A 20,106-nucleotide genomic window follows, 5' to 3' on the forward strand; every position below is an offset into this window, starting at 1 on the left:
CCTTCCGAGTCCCCGGGCAGGAAGCTCAGCCCTGCACAGGGGTGGGGGGGCATCCTGGCAGGGAGGGGCCCGCACTGCGGCTCCTGGCCGTTGGCCTCGCTCTTTGGTCGCGTTTTGGCCTCAGTGTGCCATGAAGGAGGGTGTTGGGCAGCCTGGGGCCCCTCCAGAAAGGTGGAGACCTGGGTGCTTTTGCGTAGGTGTGTGTACACGTGTGCGTGTGAACACAGCTGGGCGTGTGTGTGCAGGTCCCTCTGGGGTCAGCCAAGTGTGCACGCGCCTGCCTGTGTGTACCCAGGAGGGGTTGCAGTAAGGGCATCAGTGTGTCTGCAGTTGTGTGTGTGCTGGAGTGTGTGTGAGTATACAGGTCTGCGTGTGTGTGTGTGTGTACAGGTCTGGACTCCTGGGCATGTGAGAGCTGAGCTCTGTGTGTGTGCACACCTGGTTACCGTACTCATCACGGTGTGTCTGCAGGCTGGTAAGTCTGTGTCTGTTCTCTAGTGTGTCCCAGCCCGTATGCCTGGGACCGGGTTGAGTTGGCCATTGGTGGCAACCACATTCCTTAGCTCCAAAGGCACTACCCCTCCTCAGAGGCTGCTTAGCCCGGCTGGGGTTACTTGCCAAAGCCACCTGCCTCCTGGCTAAGGAGAACAGAGCCTTTTCTCTGTGGGTTCTGACCCCTGAGGTATGTCTGTCTCCCACAGGCCAGGGGCTTCCTCCACACCCTGGTGGGGGTCCAGTGTCCACACACCCCTTGTCCTCCAGGTCCCCTGTCCCTCACAGCACTGGCGAATCCATAACCTGCCTACATGGCTGGTCCTGGAACCTCAAGATTAGCAGTTGGTTCAGCTGGGCCTGGAGTTGGTCTCCTGTTCACCTGGTGCCTTGTCTGTCCCTCCGTCGGCCAGCCCCATGCTTTCCACCCAGAGTGTCTGCTGTGTAGGGTTGTTTGCTGAAGAAGGTGGGGATCAGGCCAGTGGCCTGGACCTGAGGGATTGAGGGTAGGGCTGGCAGGGCTGGGGCCTGGCTGCTGTTTGATAGTCGTTGCCGCCCTTGCCCAGGGAACACTTGCTTATCCAAGGCCCTGGGGTGCTGGTCTCTGAGGACTGGACACACAGACCATGGTGGACTCTCCCCACTGCCCCAGGAGGGCAAGAGGCACAGTTACTGCCCTATTTGACAGTTGAGGAAACTGATGCCAGAGATTTAGGGTGATTTGTTTGGGACACATAGTCAAGAAGCAGCTGGGCACTCGGTTCCTGTTGTCTCACTCTGGGTCATGGGGAGAGAGGAGGGCCAGGGGACAGATGGGCCTGGCTCAGTCCCTCCTATCTGTTCACCACCCCTGCTGAGCCCGGCGGCTGGTGGGGAGCCCTGTCCACCCTCCCCCAGGCCGCAGGTGGGAGTAGGGCTGCCCGTCTTCCCGCCCACTTCCCAATGGGCACTGCTGGCACTGCTTTCTCTCTGCGGGTGCACGCCGGCCCCCTGCATGGTCCAGACACTTCACAGGCACCTGCACCCCCACGCGGACAGCCACCATGCCATAGCTGTTCACTGCCCCTCCCCCTTGCCGGCTGTACCTGAATGTTGCTTCCCTGGCTGTGTGTGCGTACCCGAGCCAGGAGTCCAGCCATTCCGCTCCTCACAGGTCCAGCGGGAATGGGCGCATGGTCATGGCCTGGAGGTGGACATAAGGCCTGGGGTCAGGGGTTTAGACTCCCATGGCAGAGAATGACAGGAATGGGCACGGACACACCCAAACTGGGGCCCGGGGAGACACCCCTCTCCTTCAAACCTGGACGCAGACACAGACTTTGAAACAGATGGATGCACGTGCACACACTAATGGGCAGACTGAAGACCTGAAGCTCTACTGTGCACTGTCTTTGTTCCTTCCAGATGGGACTTACCCAGCTGCCCTACTCTACAGCCCCTTCCCAGCCCTGCCTGGAGAAGACCCTGGGCTAAGGGCAAGGCTCTGGGAGGACCCTGAAGCCCTCGCAGCCTGGACCTCAGTGTCCAGAGCCCGGGTGCAGAGGGAGGGAGCCTCTGGAGTCTGGGGGTGGGGGGCGGGGCCGGCAGGCCTCTCGGTGCGGCCACCCGCCCATGCAGACCAGCTGCCCGCCTGCATGCCCGGGCCAGCCCAGAGTGGTGCCATTGCCCATGTGCTGCCCGGAATGCGGGCCACTGACCCGCTCCTGTCACCCATTCGCCCCAGGTGGTGCAGAGGATCAAGGCTGTGGAGGGGCAGACCCGGTTGCTGGTGGTGGACCAGGAGACAGATGAGGAGCTCCGCCGGCGGCAGCTGACCTGCACTGAGGAGATGGCCCAGCGAGGGCTCCCGCCCGCCCACGACCCCTGGGAGCCAAAGCCAGACTGGGCACACATGGGTGGCTGCAGCTCCGACGCTGGCAAGAAGGTATGGCGGGCTCGGCCCGCAGGGACCACCCTCGCCTCTCCCAGAGGCTCTCTTGGCTTTCGACGACCATCTTTGCCTCTGATCATCTCCAGAAGTCTTGGTCTCTTCTGCCTTTTGGGGCCCCTTTTCTGCCCCAGGGACCATCCTGTTGGCTACTAGGGGCCACTCTTTCTACCCTCAGCCTGTGTTTTAAACTGGGTAGGGTCAGGGCAGCCTAGTTTGTTCCTCTTCTCCAGGACGCTCCAGAGCCCCTTGCCCTATCGAGGGGTTACTCTGACAAACTGCCGCCTCCCCAGCCCCCAGCCTCATGGCTGAGGAGCCCTGGGAATAGACATTCTAGGTCTGCGTGTGCCCAGCTCCGTGCCTGTGTTGGGTGTCATCCGTGGCTCTGTCCTCGTCTCTCTTCAAGGAGCCTGTGTGCTGGGAAGGCCTGGGAGAGGGCTGGCCGCCTCTGCAGGTTGGGGAAGCCTAGGAGGCCACTCTGCCAGGCCTGGTGTGGGTGGGGCTGGGAGCATGGGAGTGGAGTTGGGGGGTCCAGGCAGCTCCAAGGTGAGCCCACTCCTCCCCTAGATATAAGGGAGGGCCCGGGGACCCTGTCTGCTGTTCCTTATGGGCTCCTGCTGGGTAGCACTTCCTCCTTCCCCTGCCCCTGCTCCCAGCCAGGAGACCCAGAAAAGTACAGGGGCCGCCTGCTCCACCTCCTGCTAGGTGGCCGCTGGGAGGGGCCACCTGGCAGGCCTTGAGGGCTAGGAGGAACAGCCTGAAACTGTCTGTCCTGTCTTCCTGGAGGCCCTGATGGCATTGTCTCCATGCTCTCCTACCTTTTTTTTCATTTTCAAAGACATCCCTGGTTGGGCAAGGTGACTCACACCTGTAATCCCAGCACTTTGGGAGGTTGAGGCAGGCGGATCACCTGAGGTCAGGAGTTTCGAGACCAGCTTGACTAATGTGGTGAAACCTGTCTCTACTTAAACTACAAAAATCAGCTGGGCTTGGTGGCGGGCAACTGTAGTCCCAGCTACTCGGGAGGCTGAGGCAGGAGAATGGCTTGAGCTCGGCAGGCAGCAGTTTCAGTGAGCCGAGATCCTGCCACTGCACTCCAGCCTGGGCGACAGAGCGAGACTGTCTCAAAAAAAAAAAAGAAAGAAGAAAAGAAAAGAAATAAATCCCTTCAGGGGATTTGAGTCCAGGGGTTGGCCAGACCCCACTGTGAGAACCGTGCCTGAGGCAGAGGTGTGGGATCTGGAGTTTCTGAGGGTGCAGGGGATCTATACATTCACTTTCTCCCTTTCCCAAGTATCACTCCTGGAGCCGGCTGCGCCTGGGAGCTGAGCCCGGCGGGGGGATGTCTTGGCAGGGAGACGGCATTCCCTGTGGGGAGGGGGCACAGGCCTGGCCATGGGACCTGTGGGACCCGTTTTGTTCCTGGGGCTTGAGGGCAGGCCATGGCCGTGCTCAGGGCCAAGGTGCCCAGCCCACGGCTGGTTGGGGGGCTGGCCTTGCAGGGGAGTGGGCTGGTCCCAGGCCCCTATCTCCAGGTTGAGGGTTGGGGCCTCCCTCTTTCCCAGGCACCCTCCCTCCCCCAGGAGGAAGCTCCCCCTCTACCTCAGGCGTTTGTCCATTGATTTGGACACAAATGCATGGTTCACCTTCCTGTGGAAAAATCTGGCCCTCGGACTTTATCTGGAGGGTGCGGTGGCCGAGGCACCTTGCCTTGGGTGGGACCTTCCCCCGTCTGCTATTTCAGGCTCTGGGGGCTGCAGGAAGCCCTAGGAGGAGCTTCCTCTGGGTATATTTTTAGAGGAACAAAGGGTGGCCTGAGTGGCAGGTCCCTTTGTGCATGAGTCTGGCTGGGGACAGGGGCTCCAGGAGGTCAGGGGACACCCAAGGAGCAGGGTCTCCCCTTCTCTCTTCTGGCATCGAGACCTGAGGTTTCTTTTTCTTTTCTTTTTTCTTTTTTTTTTTTTTTTGAGATGGAGTCTCGCTCTGTAGCCCAGACTGGGGTGCAGTGGCCAGATCTCAGCTCACTGTAAGCTCCACCTCCTGGGTCCACACCATTCTCCTGCCTCAGCCTCCCGAGTAGCTGGGACTACAGGTGCCCGCCACCATGCCCGGCTAATTTTTTGTATTTTTAGTAGAGACGGGGTTTCACCGTGTTAGCCAGGATGGTCTCGATCTCCTGACCTCGTGATCCACCCGTCTCGGCCTCCCAAAGTGCTGGGATTACAGGCTTGAGCCACCGCGCCCGGCCCTTTTTCTTTTTTTTTCTTGGCTCACTACAACCTCTGCCGTCTGGGTTCAAGCGATTCTCCTGCCTCACCCTGCCCAGTGCTGGGATTACAGGCACACGCCACCACACCCTGCTAATTTTTGTGTTTTTAGTAGAGATGGGGTTTCACCATGTTGCTCAGGCTGGTCTCGAACTCCTGATTTCAGGTGATCTGCCCTCCTCCGCCTCCTAAAGTTCTGGGATTACAGGCGTGAGCCACTGTACCTGGCCCCTGAGAGCTAAGGTTTAATTTCTTTCTTTCTTTCTTTTCTTTTTTTTTTTGAGACGGAGTTTCACTCTGTCGCCCAGGCTGGAGTGCTGTGGTGTGGTCTTGGCTCACTGCAATCTCCTTCTCCTAGATTCAAGCAATTCTTGTGCCTCAGCCTCCCGAGTAGCTGGGATTACAGGCGTATACCACCATACCTGGCTAATTTTTGTGTTTTTAGTAAAGACAGGGTTTTGCCATGTTGGCCAGGCTGGTCTGGAACTCTTGGGCTCAAGTAATCTGCCTGCCTCAGCCTCCCAAAGTGCTGGGGTGACAAGCGTGAGCCACCGTGCCTGGCTCGAGCCCTGAGGTTTGTTCACCTGAGCTCCCAGCGTGGACAGGAAGAATTGGGGCTCACCGGACCTCCGCAGAGCAGGTTCAGATCCTGCCCTGCTCAGCCTGGGTTCAGGGTGTGCCTGAGATGCTCAGGGAGCCTAGGAGGGCAAAGCTTACCTTGCAGGGATGGCTCCAGTGGGGGCGGTGGTGGCAGAGAGGCAGAGCCCTGGGAGGGTATGTAGCTTGGCTTTGGTGCAGGATGGAGAGGGCTCAACTCTGGGTGCCCCCTGGGAGCTAAGGGTGGTTCTGTGTCCTCTGTCCTGGCTGGGGATAGGGGAGGTGGGCAGGGGAGGACACTGATGTGGTTGGCCACTCCTTTTGGGGGTCATGAAGGCCTAGTTAGTGATGACTCAGCCCTGGGCCACAGCAGGCTGGGGGTGGCCACAGCTGCGGTGCAGCTGATCCTAGTAGTGATGACAGGGGACGGCCCCCAAACAGAGACGGGTGGCCAGCGGTGCCAGGCCCTAGAGGTGGTGGCAGACCCTGAGCCCTCTGCCCCCTGCCCCTAGCCCAGTCTCCACCTCCGTCTGGAGGGCCTTGGGGGCTAACAGCAGGTGAGGGGTGACAGATCTGCGGGAGGCGGCTGTGTGGTTAGGGCGCGGTGCCTGTGGGGGCTTCCGGGCTCCTATGGCTCTTGTTCCTCTGGAACCTCAGCAGGACTGTCCTGTGTTCTGGGGCCGGGACTCCTCCCTGTCCCCCCAGCCCTGGGTCCTGGGGCAGGGCAGGGCCTTCCAGCAGCTTCCTTCCTTCCTTTCTTGGGACGGAAACCTAGCTGGGTGGGGGGCGCCGGGCTGGAGCCTTCGCAGGGGAGTGGGCTCAATCATCACCCTGCTCCCCAGAGTGACTCAGCCCCCGCGTCTCCACCCATCCCCGGGGAGCCGGGGCCGCAGAGGGAGGTAGATAAGTGGGGTGACAGCTTGGGTCAGCCAGAGAGTTCAGGCCACCCCGGCCGGACGCCTGCCACTCACTGCCGCTGTACCGCTGCCATGGCGCGCTCCGGGAGTGCCACGCCACCTGCCCAGGCTCCAGGAGCCCCTCCACGGAGCCCACCCCAGGGGCTGGTACAGGTCAGGTGGGGTGGGAGGAAGGGAGGGCTAGGAGGAACCAGCAGCCGCTCAGCCTCCCGGGGTGGGAGGAAGGGACTCCGGGAACTTGATGTAAGCAGGCTGGTCCCTGAGCAACAATGAAGGCCTTTCTCTGCCAGGGCTGGTGCGTCACCATCTGGGGGGGCGCCCAGTGTACCCCCATGCTAGCCTCTTTGTCCGGACACAGGCATGGCTGGGGGACCAGGGATGGTCCAGCTCTGTGCTGGCCACTGGCGGGGAGGGAGCCTGGAGCCCGTGGGAGCCAGAGGGCCTGGCAGAAGGCGGCAGGAAGTGTGTGCTGAGCCAGGGCAGGGAGGAGGAATGTGAGCTATGAACCCCGCCCGAGCTCCTCAGCTCTCTGGGCCCCCATGCTCCGCCCCATGTGCTGCCAGCAGCCCACCGTGGCCCCTCCATTGCAGCCCTTCCACCACCTGAGGGTTTAGTGCTGTGCCTGGCGCCTCCGTGACCCTGCTGACAATGAGGGGTTTGATGATAGGCAGAACTTCTTGCCGTGTAGAGTGAAAGACGGCTGCTTCTGGACAGAGGCAGAGGGGTGGCCAGAATGACCCTGAGAACACTGAGGGGGCCTTGGCCTGGCCTCAGGGCCCCAGACACCCACCAGATCCTGCTTCCTGTCTGGTGCCCTGAGAAACCCTGCCCTGTAGGCCGCTGTGCAGGCGTGGGAAGGCCTGCCGGGCCAGTACTGTGGGGCTGGCCGCATGTGTGGGTGGCTATGCTTGTTTGCAGGTGTGTTTGGACGTCTTGTGTCTGTGACCGTGTGACGTGTCTTTACCGCCTGGGCCCATGTCATGCTCCCACCTCCCCCCCGAACTGGGCTCCTGTCCCCACGCCTTCCCTCAGTCCCAGGCCAGCCTGGGGGCTGTGCTCCACCTCCCCCCCGAAATGGGCCCCTGTCCCCACGCCTTCCCTCAGTCCCAGGCCAGCCTGGGGGCTGTGCTCCACCTCCCCTCCTGAATGGGCCCCTGTCCCCACACCTTCCCTCCCTCCCAGGCCAGCCTCAGCACTGCTCTCACTGCATCCCTGAGGGGCAGCTCGGTGGGCAGGTGTCAGGGTCAGCCTCAAAGCCCCATGCCTGTGCCACCAGGTGTGTCTGGGAGAGGGGTGGGTCTATGTGGTGGGGCCCTGGAGATTTTGGGGGTCTTGTACCCTCCAATTCAGCCCATGTGGCCCAGCTGAGCCCCTGCAGGGCCAAGGAGCCACAGCCTTGTCCCTGGAGTTTCTGGTGTGATAGGGCCTGGGTTGTGGCCATGCAGAGAGGGCTCAGAGGGTGGGCAGGAGGCTCCTGACGAGGCATCTGGCGGGCTGGACAGGAGAAGGGTATTCCAGACCAAGGGCAGGTCCCGAGCCCAGGGGACAGGGCACTAGCCCTGTGGAGAAGGACCCCCTTGCTCCCTTGGCAGGGCGGCCCCCGCCACTGACATGGCTGTTTCTGGTCCATTGGGGTTTGGCGTGAGCTTGAAGGTGGGTGGCTGGAGGGGTCGGGGGTGTCTAAGGCCTGGAGACCTGCCCTCCTGAGGTCTGAGTGCCCCTCTTGCCATGCCGCCCCAGCCCTGGCCTGGCCTGTGGTCCCTCAGGGACACACAGGGAGGTAGGAGGTGAGGGAGGGGCCCTGGCAGCCCCCCACCCCGCCTACACGCTCTCCCCTGCACACGCCCTCAAGCCTGGCACTCCCTGGAAACCTGAGCTGCCCCCTTGCCTGTTGTGGCCACCGCCATGTTTAACTGAGCACGGGCAGTCACTGGCCACCGCCGCGGCACCCTGGCCTGGCCCCTGGCTGGGGGGTGGTCACTGGGCCTGGCCCTGCCTGCATGGTCCCCTGGCCCAGACCCCCACTGCAGGATGCCAGAGGTAACATGGGGCAGGGCCTGGGATGGTAGCGGGGGGGTCCTTCCGGGCCCCAGGAGGCCCTCTGTGCCCTGTCCACTCTAAGCTCCTGCCCCAGCCTCTGCGTGCTGGGCCCGCGGGGGTGGTGCGGCTCGTTTTCCCGGAATGTGAAAGCAAACAGAGCCGCCACCGCAGCCAGCCTCACGGAGGCCTCTGGAGAGAAAACAAAACTGCTGGCCTAGGAGCGCCTGCCCCACGCTCTGGAGAAGAGCCCGGGGCAGGGGGACGCACGGGCAGGGCCCTCAGGGACAACTGCCCCAGGAGGCCGACAGTGACAGTTCTTCCCACCTGGTGCTCTCTCCCACCCCGCCTGTGTGCCGCGCTGGCCTCCAGCCCAGGGAATTATCCCAGCAACCCAGGAAGGCGGCTGGGCCCATCCGGGAGGCTTCTGGGTTTGAAAACTGGCTTTGCCCAAGTTCCCACAACTAAAGCTCTGTCACAGGCAGCCTGGGTGCCCGGAGTGTTTGCCACTGAGACCTGGGCCTGCCCGTGGGTGGCATGGTACCGAGTCTGGGCAGCAGTGGCACCACCAGGGAGTGGCCTCTGGGGGTGGGAGGCTGGAGCCAGGGACTGACCCTGTCCCTTGGGCCTGCAGGATGTCAGTGGGCCCCTGAGGGAGCTGCGGCCTCGGCTCTGCCACCTGCGAAAGGGACCTCAGGGCTATGGGTTCAACCTGCACAGTGACAAGTCCCGGCCCGGCCAGTACATCCGCTCGGTGGACCTGGGCTCACCTGCCGCCCGCTCTGGCCTCCGCGCCCAGGACCGGCTTATTGAGGTACCGGCCCACCAGGGCTGCAGGGTGCTGGGGGCCCCATGCCTGTCCACACTGGGGCCCTGGGTCCTTGCAGGGAGGAGGGAGACACTGGGAACCTGAGCTGGTGCGCCTCCTGCTGCCTCGGCGGGCGGTGGCTGTGATGAATATTTGATGCCACACCTGGCCACGCGGCATTGGGGGCTGTCTGGGCCCACGGCGGGGCTGATGCGTGCTGGTGGCGGCAGGTGAACGGGCAGAATGTGGAGGGGCTGCGCCACGCTGAGGTGGTGGCCAGCATCAAGGCACGGGAGGATGAGGCCCGGCTGCTGGTGGTGGACCCCGAGACAGATGAGCACTTCAAGCGGCTTCGGGTCACACCCACCGAGGAGCATGTGGAAGGTGGGCCACGGCCCGGGGCACAGGGTGGGTGCGGTGTGGTGGCCGAGTAGACACTGACACGCTGTCCCTACAGGTCCTCTGCCATCACCCGTGACCAACGGAACCAGCCCTGTCCAGGTAAGAGGGTGGGGTGCCCATGAGACACAAAGTGCTTCTGGGGGTACCCAGGCCCGACAGGCCCCCTTCTCCCTGGAGATCCCTTTCCTCGGGGTGTGGTAGTGACACCCGATTCTGGCCATCACCTCCCTTTAATGCCCCTGTGGTTTTCGTCCTGGATCAGTGCCACACACAAGCCACATGGGGTGCCTGGGGTTGGGGCTGCTGCCTTCCGTCCCCTCCTGAGCACCACCTGGTAGGGAGTTGCCTTCCAGTCTCTGCCTCCTCAGGGAGCTGGTGGTAGCCTCACCCCAGGCGTTGCTCACGCCGGCCATTCCTGCACCCAAACCCCCTCTGCACCATGAGCCGGCCAGGCCACCTGCCTGTCACTGCCGGGCGCCCGGTGCCTGCCTCACCGCATCTAGAGTCCACCAGATGCCCGGGGCCCCCTGCCGAGTGGAGGAGCACACACTGGTGGGGCGTGTGCATCTGTGCACGTGTGTGCTTGTGCGGGTGTTGTGTCTGTCTGTGAAGCCGCAACCTGCCCTTGGTTTCCCAGCTCAATGGTGGCTCTGCGTGCTCGTCCCGAAGTGACCTTCCTGGTTCTGACAAGGACACTGAGGTATGGATGTCCTCCTCCACTCCTGAGCTCACACATGGGGCTGCCAGAGGCCTTGGGGTGGGCGTCTGTGGAGATGTCAGCCCTGGCAGTGGGGCCTCTGCTCAGGAAGCCCTCATGAGCCCCTACCCCAGCCCCAGCCCCAGCAGGCAACCTGTGTTGGTTGTTCCCTGGGAGGGGCCCCCGTCTGGGGTGAGGGCCTAGGGCTCACTCCAGACACCCCACCCACCGTGCTCACCCCAGGATGGCGGTGCCTGGAAGCGAGACCCCTTCCAGGAGAGCGGCCTCCACCTGAGCCCCACAGCGGCCGAGGCCAAGGAGAAGGCTCGAGCCACGCGAGTCAACAAGCGCGCGCCGCAGATGGACTGGAACAGGAAGCGCGAAATCTTCAGCAACTTCTGAGCCCCTTCCTGCCTGTCTCGGGGCCCTGGGACCCCTCCTGCACGGACCTTGGGCCTCAGCCTGCCCCGAGCTCCCCAAGCCTCAGTGGACTGGAGGGTGGTCCTGCCACTGCCCAGAAATCAGCCCCAGCCCCGTGAGCCCCCGTCCTGCCCCTGCCTGCCAGGTACTGGGGGCCTGTGGCAGCAGGATGTGGGGAGAGAGACCCAGAGATGTGAGAGAGAGGCAGAGACAGAGACACAGAGCGAGAGAGAGCGAGCGAGAGAGAGAGCGAGCGAGAGAGAGACAGAGCGGCGGCAGCACGGGGTGAGGGCCTTTGCTGCTCTGCCGGGGCCTGCTGACTGAAAGGAATTTGTGTTTTTGCTTTTTTCCAAAAAGATCTCCAGCTCCACACATGTTTCCACTTAATACCAGAGCCCCCCCCCCCCCGACTTCCCCTCCCCCTTGGGACACGCTCTAAATAATTGCAATAAAACAAACCTTTCTCTGCAAACCATTTCCTCCCCGCCCCCTCCCCTCAGCAGCAGCCGTCCCGAGTGGGAGTCCCTGGGACTTCCCAGTGGCCGAGCTGGGGCGCCCAGCCTGTTTGTGGGGACCTCGGGTAAGGCCAGGGAGGCCTGATGTGGCCGTAGGAGCTGCCCCTCCCCAACCCGCCCTGGTGTGGGGGGTCCCTAGGCCAGGCCCTGCTCCCCACCCAGCTACCCTGTGCGCCTGTGCCCTGCTGGGGGTCTGAAGTGTAGGGCCTGGGTTCTCCGAGGGGCCCGAGGATGGAGGCCCCATGTCCCCGAGGAGGGTGGCCTCTGGACAGGCCCCTCATTCCGCACGGCAGCTCCCAGGCCTGGGGAACATAGGTGTGTGAGAGCAGCACCCAGGGACTCCTGGCCTCTGGCTCAGCCCTGCCTGGCAGGCTCCCCCGTGGACACCCTGTTGACTTTGCTCTTCCCTCCCGGGCCCCGCACCCCTGAGCCGACCACTGATCGACCGGCACCGCTGTTGCCTCGTTAAGCCATAGCGCATGCGCGCGCTCAGAATAAACAGGCCCTGCCTGGGACCCACACGCCTCTGTCTTTTCTGAGCCTCCTCCCCACGGGGTGAGGGGAATAGAGGGATGAGGCTGTTCCAGGGAGCCCCCTGCCTGAGTCTCAGCAGCTGGAAACTGGGTCTCGTTCCTGAGCCCCTGCCCTGCATCCATCTGCTCCCAGCCCTGCTCCCTCTCCCCCACCGGACCCCATGGGGCCCCCTGCTGTGTGGCACATCCTGGGCCCAGGACCATCTCTCTATTCGGCAGACTCAGCCTCCCACCTTCATCTTCCCTGTGAAGCCATCTGGCTTCACACAACACCCCCACGGGCCACCCTTTGCCCAATTCAACTTGCAACCTCTAGCAATCACAGGTCAAGCCTTGTAGCCTATGGCACCCTGCCTGGGTCCCCAATGTCCCTTTCAAGGGCGGGTAGCTCTGTAACGGGGGGTGGGACTGGGCAGAGGCTGCGCTTTGAGGTCACTGAAGTTCAGGAGCTGGTGGTGTCCAGGCTGGGAAGCTGGGAGCCGGTGATGGCTAGCATGAGGGGCCAGGGTCCTCAGCCAGCTGCCTCGGACTGCTTCCCCAGTGGACTTCCAGCAGCCGGCTGCAGCTGGCTCTCCCCACTTCCTCCCTCCCAGGTTCATGCACACCCCCTTCCTTTCAAGGGCGGGTAGCTCTGTAACGGGGGGTGGGACTGGGCAGAGGCTGCGCTTTGAGGTCACTGAAGTTCAGGAGCTGGTGGTGTCCAGGCTGGGAAGCTGGGAGCCGGCGATGGCTAGCATGAGGGGCCAGGGTCCTCAGCCAGCTGCCTCGGACTGCTTCCCCAGTGGACTTCCAGCAGCTGGCTGCAGCTGGCTCTCCCCACTTCCTCCCTCCCAGGTTCATGCACACCCCCTTCTCCTCCCTGAGTACTGAGCAAAGACTGTCACGTCCCCAGCCGGCCTCCCAGGCAGCCCTGCTCCAGACACGCGAGCATGGGTGTGCACGCACACACACTTGTATGTGATTCCCAGGCGCCCTGCCCCCTCAGGGACAGACATCAGCCAGATCCCATCTGCAAACAGCCCAAAGCTTTATTCGACAGGCGTGGCTTCCTGAAGTGTAAAGCCACTTCACAGACTGTGGCCACAGCAGCACCGAGGCGGGAGCTGCTCGGCCATCAGAGACCCTGGGCAGCTGGGCACAGGGCTTGGTTGAGGCAGGCCTGGCAGCGAGGGCGCACAGGCAGACAGGTCTGCTGGCCAAAGCCCACCAGGAGTCCATTGATCTCGTGCCACAGCTCCCTGTGGGGGTGGGGGCTGGGTCAGTGCAGACAGAGGGAGGGCAGGGTGAGCTTTTCTCTGCCAGGAAGCCCCCCACATACTCATACCTGGGCAGCCACTCCTCCAGGGCGGCGCGGGTCTCCTCTGGGGACTTGGTTGCCTTCTTGGTCCACCTCAGCCGGTTGGCGATTCTGTGCACGTGCGTGTCCACTGCTGCGGAGAGGCAAGTGGGGTGAATGGGCACACTCCACCCGCCCAGCCCATGCACTCCCTGCCCAGAGGCGAGTCTGCCACCACCGCCGTGGCCCTCCAGTTGGAGATTAGAACCACAAAGCCCTGGCTGCAAGCCTACATCTGACCATCTTGGCTGCCCCTGAGGTGCTGGGGCAGGGGCTGAGCCCTCTGTTGGGGTGCAGGCCTCCCTCCCATCACCTGAGCCAGCCTGGCCGGGGAGGGAGGGCTGTGCTCTGGGCTGACCCATTCCCACCAACCCTGGTGCCAGATGGGTGTGGGGGTGGTAGGGTCTCTGCTCCGTGCAGGGCTTGGGGGTGGATGACTCGGTTCTGCTTCGAGCTCTATTTCCCACAATAACAGCGACAGCTCACTTGGACAAACACTTGCTGGGGGCCAGACCCTACCGGAGAGACTGGCCAGTTCAGTAAGTCCTCACAAGGTCCTACAGATGCCCGAGGACCTTGTGAGGCCTGGCAGGATCCCGACTCCGAAGCACCTCTTAGCCCTCAGCCTCCCAGGGAACGAGGCCCCGGCCCAGGAGGGCTCATCCAGGCTTCCCTGTCTGTCTCCTGTGGCCTGAGGCCCCTCCTGGCATAAGCACTGGCTCTGGGCACCAGGCTGGGTGGCAACAACTCTGCCCAGCAGGCCGGCATGAGGCCACTGCCTGCAGACCCAGCACCTGCCACTGCAGCGGTCAGGAACAGAGTGGGACCCTGGCCCGGCCGGCCGCAGCTGCTGTCCACCTGGGATCTGGCTCCTGCTCCCCTCAGCTGGTCACCCCAGGTGCCTGCTCATCGGGCTCCCTTCTCCCACCCGGTGGCCCCTGCCAGCTAAGGCCCTAGCCCCAGCCCTGCCTGCTCCTTCAGTGTTTGCCAAAGAGAAAGCCAAGTCCTGCACCAGCTCCTTTGCTGCCGCCTGGAAAAAGGTGTCTGAGGGTGTAGGGAGACCACAAGGCCTGAGAGGCCACATCCTTGGGGCTCTGAGCCTCAGTTTCCTCCTCTGTAACACGGAAGTGGCCATGCTTCTTAGGATACCCAAAGCTGTGTCAGGACACGTCACAATGTATGGGCCTCCTGCCCACCTGGACAGTGAATGAGGAGGACTGCTTCACCCACTTTGTGGCCAGAGCTTAGAGAAGCCAGGTGCCTGGCCCAGAGTCACTCAGCTGGGAGGTGCAGAGCTGAGACTGCAGCCAGCAATCTATGGCTGTGGCTTTTTTTTTTTTTTTCAGAGGGAGTCTTGCTCTGTCGCCCAGGCTGGATAAAGACAGTGGCGCGATCTTGGCTCACTGCAACTTTTGTCTCTGGGTTTCAAGCAGTTCTCCTGCCTCAGCCTCCCGAGGAGCTGGAATTACAGGCTCTTGCCACCACGCCCGGCTGATCTTTTTTTTTTTCTTTTTTGAGACCGAGTCTCGCTCTGTCGCCCAGGCTGGAGTGCAGTGGCGTCATCTTGGTTCACTGCAAGCTCCGCCTCCTGGGTTCACGCCATTCTCCTGCCTCAGCCTCCCAAGTAGCTGGGACTACAGGTGCCCACCACCGAGCCCGGCTAATTTATTGTATTTTTAGTAAAGACGGGGTTTCACCATGGTCTCAATCTCCTGACCTCATGATCTGCCCGCCTCAGCCTTCCAAAGTGCTGGGATTACACACGTGAGCCACGGTGCCTGGCCACGCCCGGCTAATTTTTGTATTTTTGGTACAGACGAGGTTTCACCATGTTGGCCAGGCTGATCTCAAACTCTTGACCTCTGGTGATCCACCCACCTCAGCCTTCCAAAGTGCTGGGATTACAGGCTTGAGCCCTCGTACCCAGCCAGCTCTGACATTTTAATTGACAGTGTTTCTCTTTCTGGGAACCCCCAGGAGGCAGCCCTGGGGTCTCCTTGCAGGTGGTCAGGCCCACAGACACCTGGAGAGGGAGGTATTCCTGCATGCCTGTCTCTTGTGCCTGCTACTCCCAAAGCCGGTTCCCTGCCTGGCTGCGGGCAGGGACCTTCCCCCACAGCCCTGCCCAACCACGATGCAGCACCCCAGGGACACGGGCAGCTGAGGACAGCCGCCCAGATAAGCTCAAGTGTCCGTTGAGAGGCTGGCAGGTGGTGGCGCTGGGAGCTTCGGTGGGGAGGAGGCCCTGCCCTGGCGCACCTGGCCTGGCTCTGGCTCTCTGGGGCTGCTGCAGCCCTTCAGCCTCACCGGGTGGCCCCCTGCTCAGAACCGTGGCCCTCAGCCCCTGATGGCCCTCTTGCCCACCAGAAAGTGCTGGAAGGCCCCCCCTAGCACAGGCCCCTGCAAGAGTCCCACAGGGGCCTGGGATGGGGGCACACAGAGGGCAGGGCCAAGCCCTGGTTTCTGGACTGGCTGGGCCCGGCTGCGTGTGGCCTTAGGAGCCCCAAATTCTCTGGGCAAAGCCGAGGATGAGGCAACCCCACCCCAAACCCAAGGGTCTGTCTTTACCCAACTGCCAAGAAGCCTCTGGTGCCAGGAAGAAACACCAGGACCTGGGAAAAGGATTTAGGGGGGCCCTCCCCGCAGCGCCTCCCTCCCCACCCTTCCCCTTTCTCCCCCCAGCACCTCCCTCCCCACCCCGCCTGCTGAGGGGACACTCTTCCCCCTCCCTCCTCAGCCCTCACCTCCCCGCTCTGCCCTCATCTCATTCCAGAACTTACTGCTCCTGGCCCTGTCTCTCGAATCACGGTTTTGCAGATGCTGTTCCTTCTGCTGGGAACACACTTCCTCCTCTCGGCCTGGCTCACCCCACCTTGCCCTGCAGCTCTCAACTGAAGGATGACCTTGGGGGCCTTCCCAGGGGTCCTGGGCCCAGGCCAGGCCCCAGCAGCGCCCTGCACAACCATCAGTGTTTCCACCCCACGAGTGGGGAATTCCCTGCTCCACACCTCTCCTGAATACAGCACAGATGGAGTCTAGCTCCGGGGCCTCTCTCAGAGTCCCGCACAGAGCAGGCGCCCAGCCCATGCGAGCTCCTGCCCCAGCGCCTGTCTCTGAGTGGGGCTGGCCTGGCTCAGCCCTGGGAGCACCTTTCTGACCCTATGGGCTGGGTGGAGTCACAGGTCAAAAGGATGTGGGGAATCCCAGAGCAGCCAGTGGGCCGGAGCCAGTCCTGTCCTCCTGGGGGTGTGCACCACTCACCAATGCCTGACACAGTGCCCCAGGCCACAGCCATAGCCAGGTGTGCCATCTTGGGCCCAACGCCCGGCAGTGCCACCAGCTCAGCCACGGAGGCTGGGATGTCCCCGCCATAGCGCTGCTGCAGGATGGTGCTGGTCTGCTTGATGTATTTCACCTTGCTCTGAAAGACAGGGGTGGGTTCAGCCTTGGAGGCAGGGGCACAGCCCGACGGGGGAGGACGCAGCCCCCGGGAGACCCACAGGTGGCCAGAGCTAACCGCACCTGCTGAGGACATGTGCGAGCTCAGCCCCCGCCCTCCAGGAGGCAGGAACAAGTGGAGGCAGCAGGGAGGCCCAAGGCAGGCCTCACCCCCTCCTCCCACCCGTGTGGGCCAATGACACGTGTGTAGGGTCTGTCTTGGGTTCCCCGGCCCATCATTCCCTGCCAGCACCCCGGCCAGTCCAAGCAGGCCAGCCGCTCCCAGAAGTGGGGCTTAGCTGCACCTGCGCCTTCAGGAAGCAGGGCTGGAGCTGGGGCTTCCCCACCAGCTGCTAGGCCTGCCGGGTGGTTCCCATCCTGTGCCTGAGTGGAGAGGGCTATTTAAAACCCATCTGAGAAACTGCGGCCCACACGGGTGCCAAGGGGAAGTGGCCCCACCCACTAAGCTGCTTTCAACAGATCCGCCCACCACCATCCAGTGCTCGGCGGGGTTGGGGAGCAGGCCTCCCCAGGGCTCCTGGAGGGTGAGGGGCTCTGGACAGGAGGGGTGACACCCCAGGGGAGGCTAGCAGTAAACAAAAGGGAAAGGCGGGTGGGCAGGCAGTCTTGGCGGTGAGGAAGGGCGGGCAGGCGGTGAGGTAGGGAGGCAGAGGAAGGAAGGGAGGATGCGAACAGGAAGGCCAAGGAGCTGCTGGGACTGGGCGTCAGGCCCCAGGACCTCATGGCCTGGGATGGGGGCTCCAGGGGGACCCCCGAGCCTGAGATGGTTGACCCTCACCTCCTGCACTGCCGCCACCCCTCTCAGCCTTCCGAGGTCTCTCTCAGGCCACCCGGCCCCGGTTACCACAGGCAGGGCTCACCCTCCAGAAACCGACGGGGTAGATGAGCTTGCCCAGCGTGGCATCATCCGTCTGCAGGATGCCGTCCACCGTCAGGCCCTGCGCCCGCAGTCGCTGCATGGCGCCCGCCGTCACCTGGTCTTTGGTCTGGCTGGAGAGCATCAGTGACAGCAGCACCTGGTACCTGCGCACCTGCTTGTGCCGTGACAGGGACCAGGGTGGCAGCGGGTCCTGGGTGATTCCCTGGGCCAGGCTCCCCTCACGCCCTCTACGTACCCTCGTTTGTTACCCTGGGCCACATATGGGGCATCAGCCTCCCCCTATGGGGTAGGGAGGTCTGGTTTGGGCGTGTTTGGTCACCTACAACACCACGACAAAAATAGTACCCGACTCACTGGAGCAATGTGAAGCTTAAATGAATTGTCTCAGCGCTTAGAATCGTACGTGGCCGGGCGCGGTGGCTTGCGCCCGTCATCCCAGCACTTCGGGAGGCCAAGGCAGGCGGATCACCTGAGGTCAGGAGTTTAAGACCAGCCTGACCAACATGGTGAAACCCTGTCTCTACTAAAAATACAAAAATTAGCTGGGTGTGGTAGCGGGCACTTGTAATCCCAGGTACTCGGGAGTCTGAGGCAGGAGAATCGCTTGAACCCAGGAGGCGGAGGTTGTGGTGAGCTGAGATTTCGCCACTGCACTCCAGCCTGGGCAACAAGAGCAAAACTTGGTCTCAAAAAAAACCCCAAAACAATCATATCTGGCCCATCACTACTGAACAGCCATTGGCCACTACTATTGATTGCTTTGTGAATGATCACACTACCCATTAAAAACAATTTTTTTTTTTTGAGATGGAGTCTTACTCTTTCACCCAAGCAGGAGTGAAGTGGTGTGATCTTGGCTCACTGCAACTTCCAACCCCTGGGTTCAAGCGATTCTCCTGCCTCAGCCTCCCAAGTAGCTGGGATTATAGGCGTCTGCCACCATACCCGGCTAATTTTTGTATTTTTAGTAGAGACGGGGTTTTGCCACATTGGCCAGGCTGGTCTCGAACTCCTGACCTCAGGTGATCCACCTGCCTCGGCCTCCTGAAGTGCTGGGATTCCAGGCATGAATCACTATGCCTGGCCCACACTACCCATTTTACAGACAAGCAAACTGAGGCTCAGAGAAGCCTGTATCCAAGTCACCTGGTAGTAGAATAGGGATTAGAACTCAGCTTGGTCTAAGGTTCCAGGCCCTGGGACCGTGAAGCAAAAGGAACTCTTCCTCCCCAATATCACACAAAGCCCAGGTCACGCCTGCATTGGGCAGAAGTTCTAGCACGAGGCCCTAAGCCACCGGTGTCCTGACCTGCTGAGTGGCTACAGTGATGCAGGCGACACTGCCCAGTGCTCTGGGGCACCGGGTGTACATCCTCCCAAGGTGCTGTCTGCAGGGGAAGGTGCCAGCCAAGAGCCACCGGGTAGAGAGAAAACAAGTATCTTGCTAAGAGCGGGGGTCACCCGGGCAGATGGGGCCCATGCCTACCTTTGGAGGGGCACTGGAGTCATAGCAGTGCTCGACCCCCAGATGGTCCACAGGTGCGTCCTTTTTGCTTCTCATGGCACGGATGTTGACCAGCTGTTGCTGCCAGTCCTGGGGCTCCCAGACTGGCACTTTGAGGGGCTCAGCCTTCACACCTTTCTCACTGTCCGAGCCCTCATAGGCCACACACAGTCTCTGTGCTTTCCGCCGACGCTTCACGGGGCTGTGGCTTTTCCTTGCTTCTGCAAAAAGCACCAGCCAGTCCCTCTGGTGGGGCCACAGGTGAAGGGAGGGTAGGGGTGCCGTCCCGCCTGCTAGCTTACCCCTCCCTCGTTCATGCTACAACTGTCCATCATCTAACACACTTGGGGCGCTCTGCCCTCTGGGATATGTGGGCCCTCCTTATGCCAGCGACCCTGACAAGGTCCACGTTAGCTCATGAGGACTCTAGCAACAGCCAATACCATAGTGCCCCCAATACATCCTCTATACTGTGCCAGAGACAATCTGTTAACACCCACATCGGGTTGTGTCACTCCCTTTTAAAAATTCCTGGCCGGCCGGGCGCGGTGGTCCAAGCTTGTAATCCCAGCACTTTGGGAGGCCGAGGTGGGTGGATCACTTGAGGTCAGGAGTTCGAGACCAGCCTGGCCAATATGGCGAAACGCCATCTCTACTAAAAATACAAAAGTTAGCCGGCTGCGGTGGCGGAGGCCTATAGTCTGAGCTACTTGGGAGGCTGAGGCAGGAGAACTGCTTGAGCCTGGGAGGCGGAGGTTGCGGTGAGCTGAGATCACGCCACTGCACTCCAGCCTCGGCGACAAAGTGAGACTCTGTCTCAAAACAAACAAACGAACGAAACCTCCTAATTGACTTCCGTTTGCTGTCATAATAAACTCCGAACTCTATCTTGGCATCAAAGCTCCTGCCACCCTGGCTGGCATCACCGCCTAACTGCTCCCAGCTGCACCAGTTCCTCCTGCCATCGTCTGGACTATCCCTGGGGTCCCTGGGTGCCTATCAGAATCCCCCTCTGGCCAATTCTGTGGAAGTCCCCGCGGGACTAGCGCAGGGGCCCTGTCGTGACCCTCACTGCTCACTGCAGTGCTTGGTCCTCAGCAGGTCCTCAACGGCTGCAGGATAAATATGACTGCCATGCCCTTTCCTGTTTTCCCTAAGAGGCACCCTCGAGCTGAGGGAGCAGGCTTCTGGCTGGGTGTGTTCTTGGCACCCAGCCTCTCTGAGGGAAGCAAGTTCATTGCAGGAGGGCGGGGATGGGACCCACAGAGCCTGGAGTGGAGAGTCCCGGGCAGGCTGGTGGGAAGGGAAGCGTTTT

General features: G+C 61.9%; 3 protein-coding genes across 5 annotated transcripts in view; 2 read left to right on the forward strand and 1 right to left on the reverse strand.

The window, feature by feature from the left end:
• The window catches only part of LOC105529793 (Na(+)/H(+) exchange regulatory cofactor NHE-RF2-like), a 4,716-nt gene extending 2,141 nt beyond the window's left edge, over positions 1-2,575 (forward strand). Inside the window, exon 2 of the mRNA XM_011967036.1 lies at positions 2,216-2,575. Within this exon, the coding sequence (XP_011822426.1) occupies positions 2,216-2,575 (360 nt within the window). The remainder of the gene's footprint in view (positions 1-2,215) is intronic.
• Positions 2,576-6,187: 3,612 nt separating this feature from the next.
• LOC105529747 (Na(+)/H(+) exchange regulatory cofactor NHE-RF2-like) lies at positions 6,188-11,594 on the forward strand. 3 transcript variants are annotated; one of them, XM_011966966.1, is made up of 6 exons: positions 6,188-6,353; positions 8,872-9,051; positions 9,276-9,429; positions 9,503-9,546; positions 10,085-10,147; positions 10,388-11,594. In XM_011966966.1, exons 1-6 carry the CDS (start codon positions 6,273-6,275, stop codon positions 10,544-10,546), a joined length of 681 nt encoding a protein of 226 aa, XP_011822356.1. In that variant the 5' UTR covers positions 6,188-6,272; the 3' UTR covers positions 10,547-11,594. The 3 variants fall into 3 exon arrangements, with proteins under 3 accessions (XP_011822356.1, XP_011822358.1, XP_011822357.1); XM_011966968.1 differs by having other exon boundaries at positions 10,421-11,594; XM_011966967.1 differs by having other exon boundaries at positions 6,191-6,347.
• Positions 11,595-12,617: 1,023 nt separating this feature from the next.
• Positions 12,618-19,108, reverse strand: NTHL1 (nth endonuclease III-like 1 (E. coli)). The gene is made up of 6 exons (XM_011967037.1): positions 19,094-19,108; positions 18,774-19,037; positions 17,268-17,438; positions 16,210-16,369; positions 12,931-13,042; positions 12,618-12,850 (listed from the first exon to the last, which is right to left on the reverse strand). The coding sequence occupies exons 1-6, from the start codon at positions 19,106-19,108 to the stop codon at positions 12,727-12,729; spliced, it is 846 nt and encodes a 281-aa protein (XP_011822427.1). The 3' UTR covers positions 12,618-12,726.
• Positions 19,109-20,106: the final 998 nt, after the last annotated feature.

The sequence above is a fragment of the Mandrillus leucophaeus genome, unplaced genomic scaffold (genome assembly GCF_000951045.1).
Source record: "Mandrillus leucophaeus isolate KB7577 unplaced genomic scaffold, Mleu.le_1.0 Scaffold78, whole genome shotgun sequence".
Taxonomy (NCBI): Eukaryota; Metazoa; Chordata; class Mammalia; order Primates; family Cercopithecidae; genus Mandrillus; species Mandrillus leucophaeus.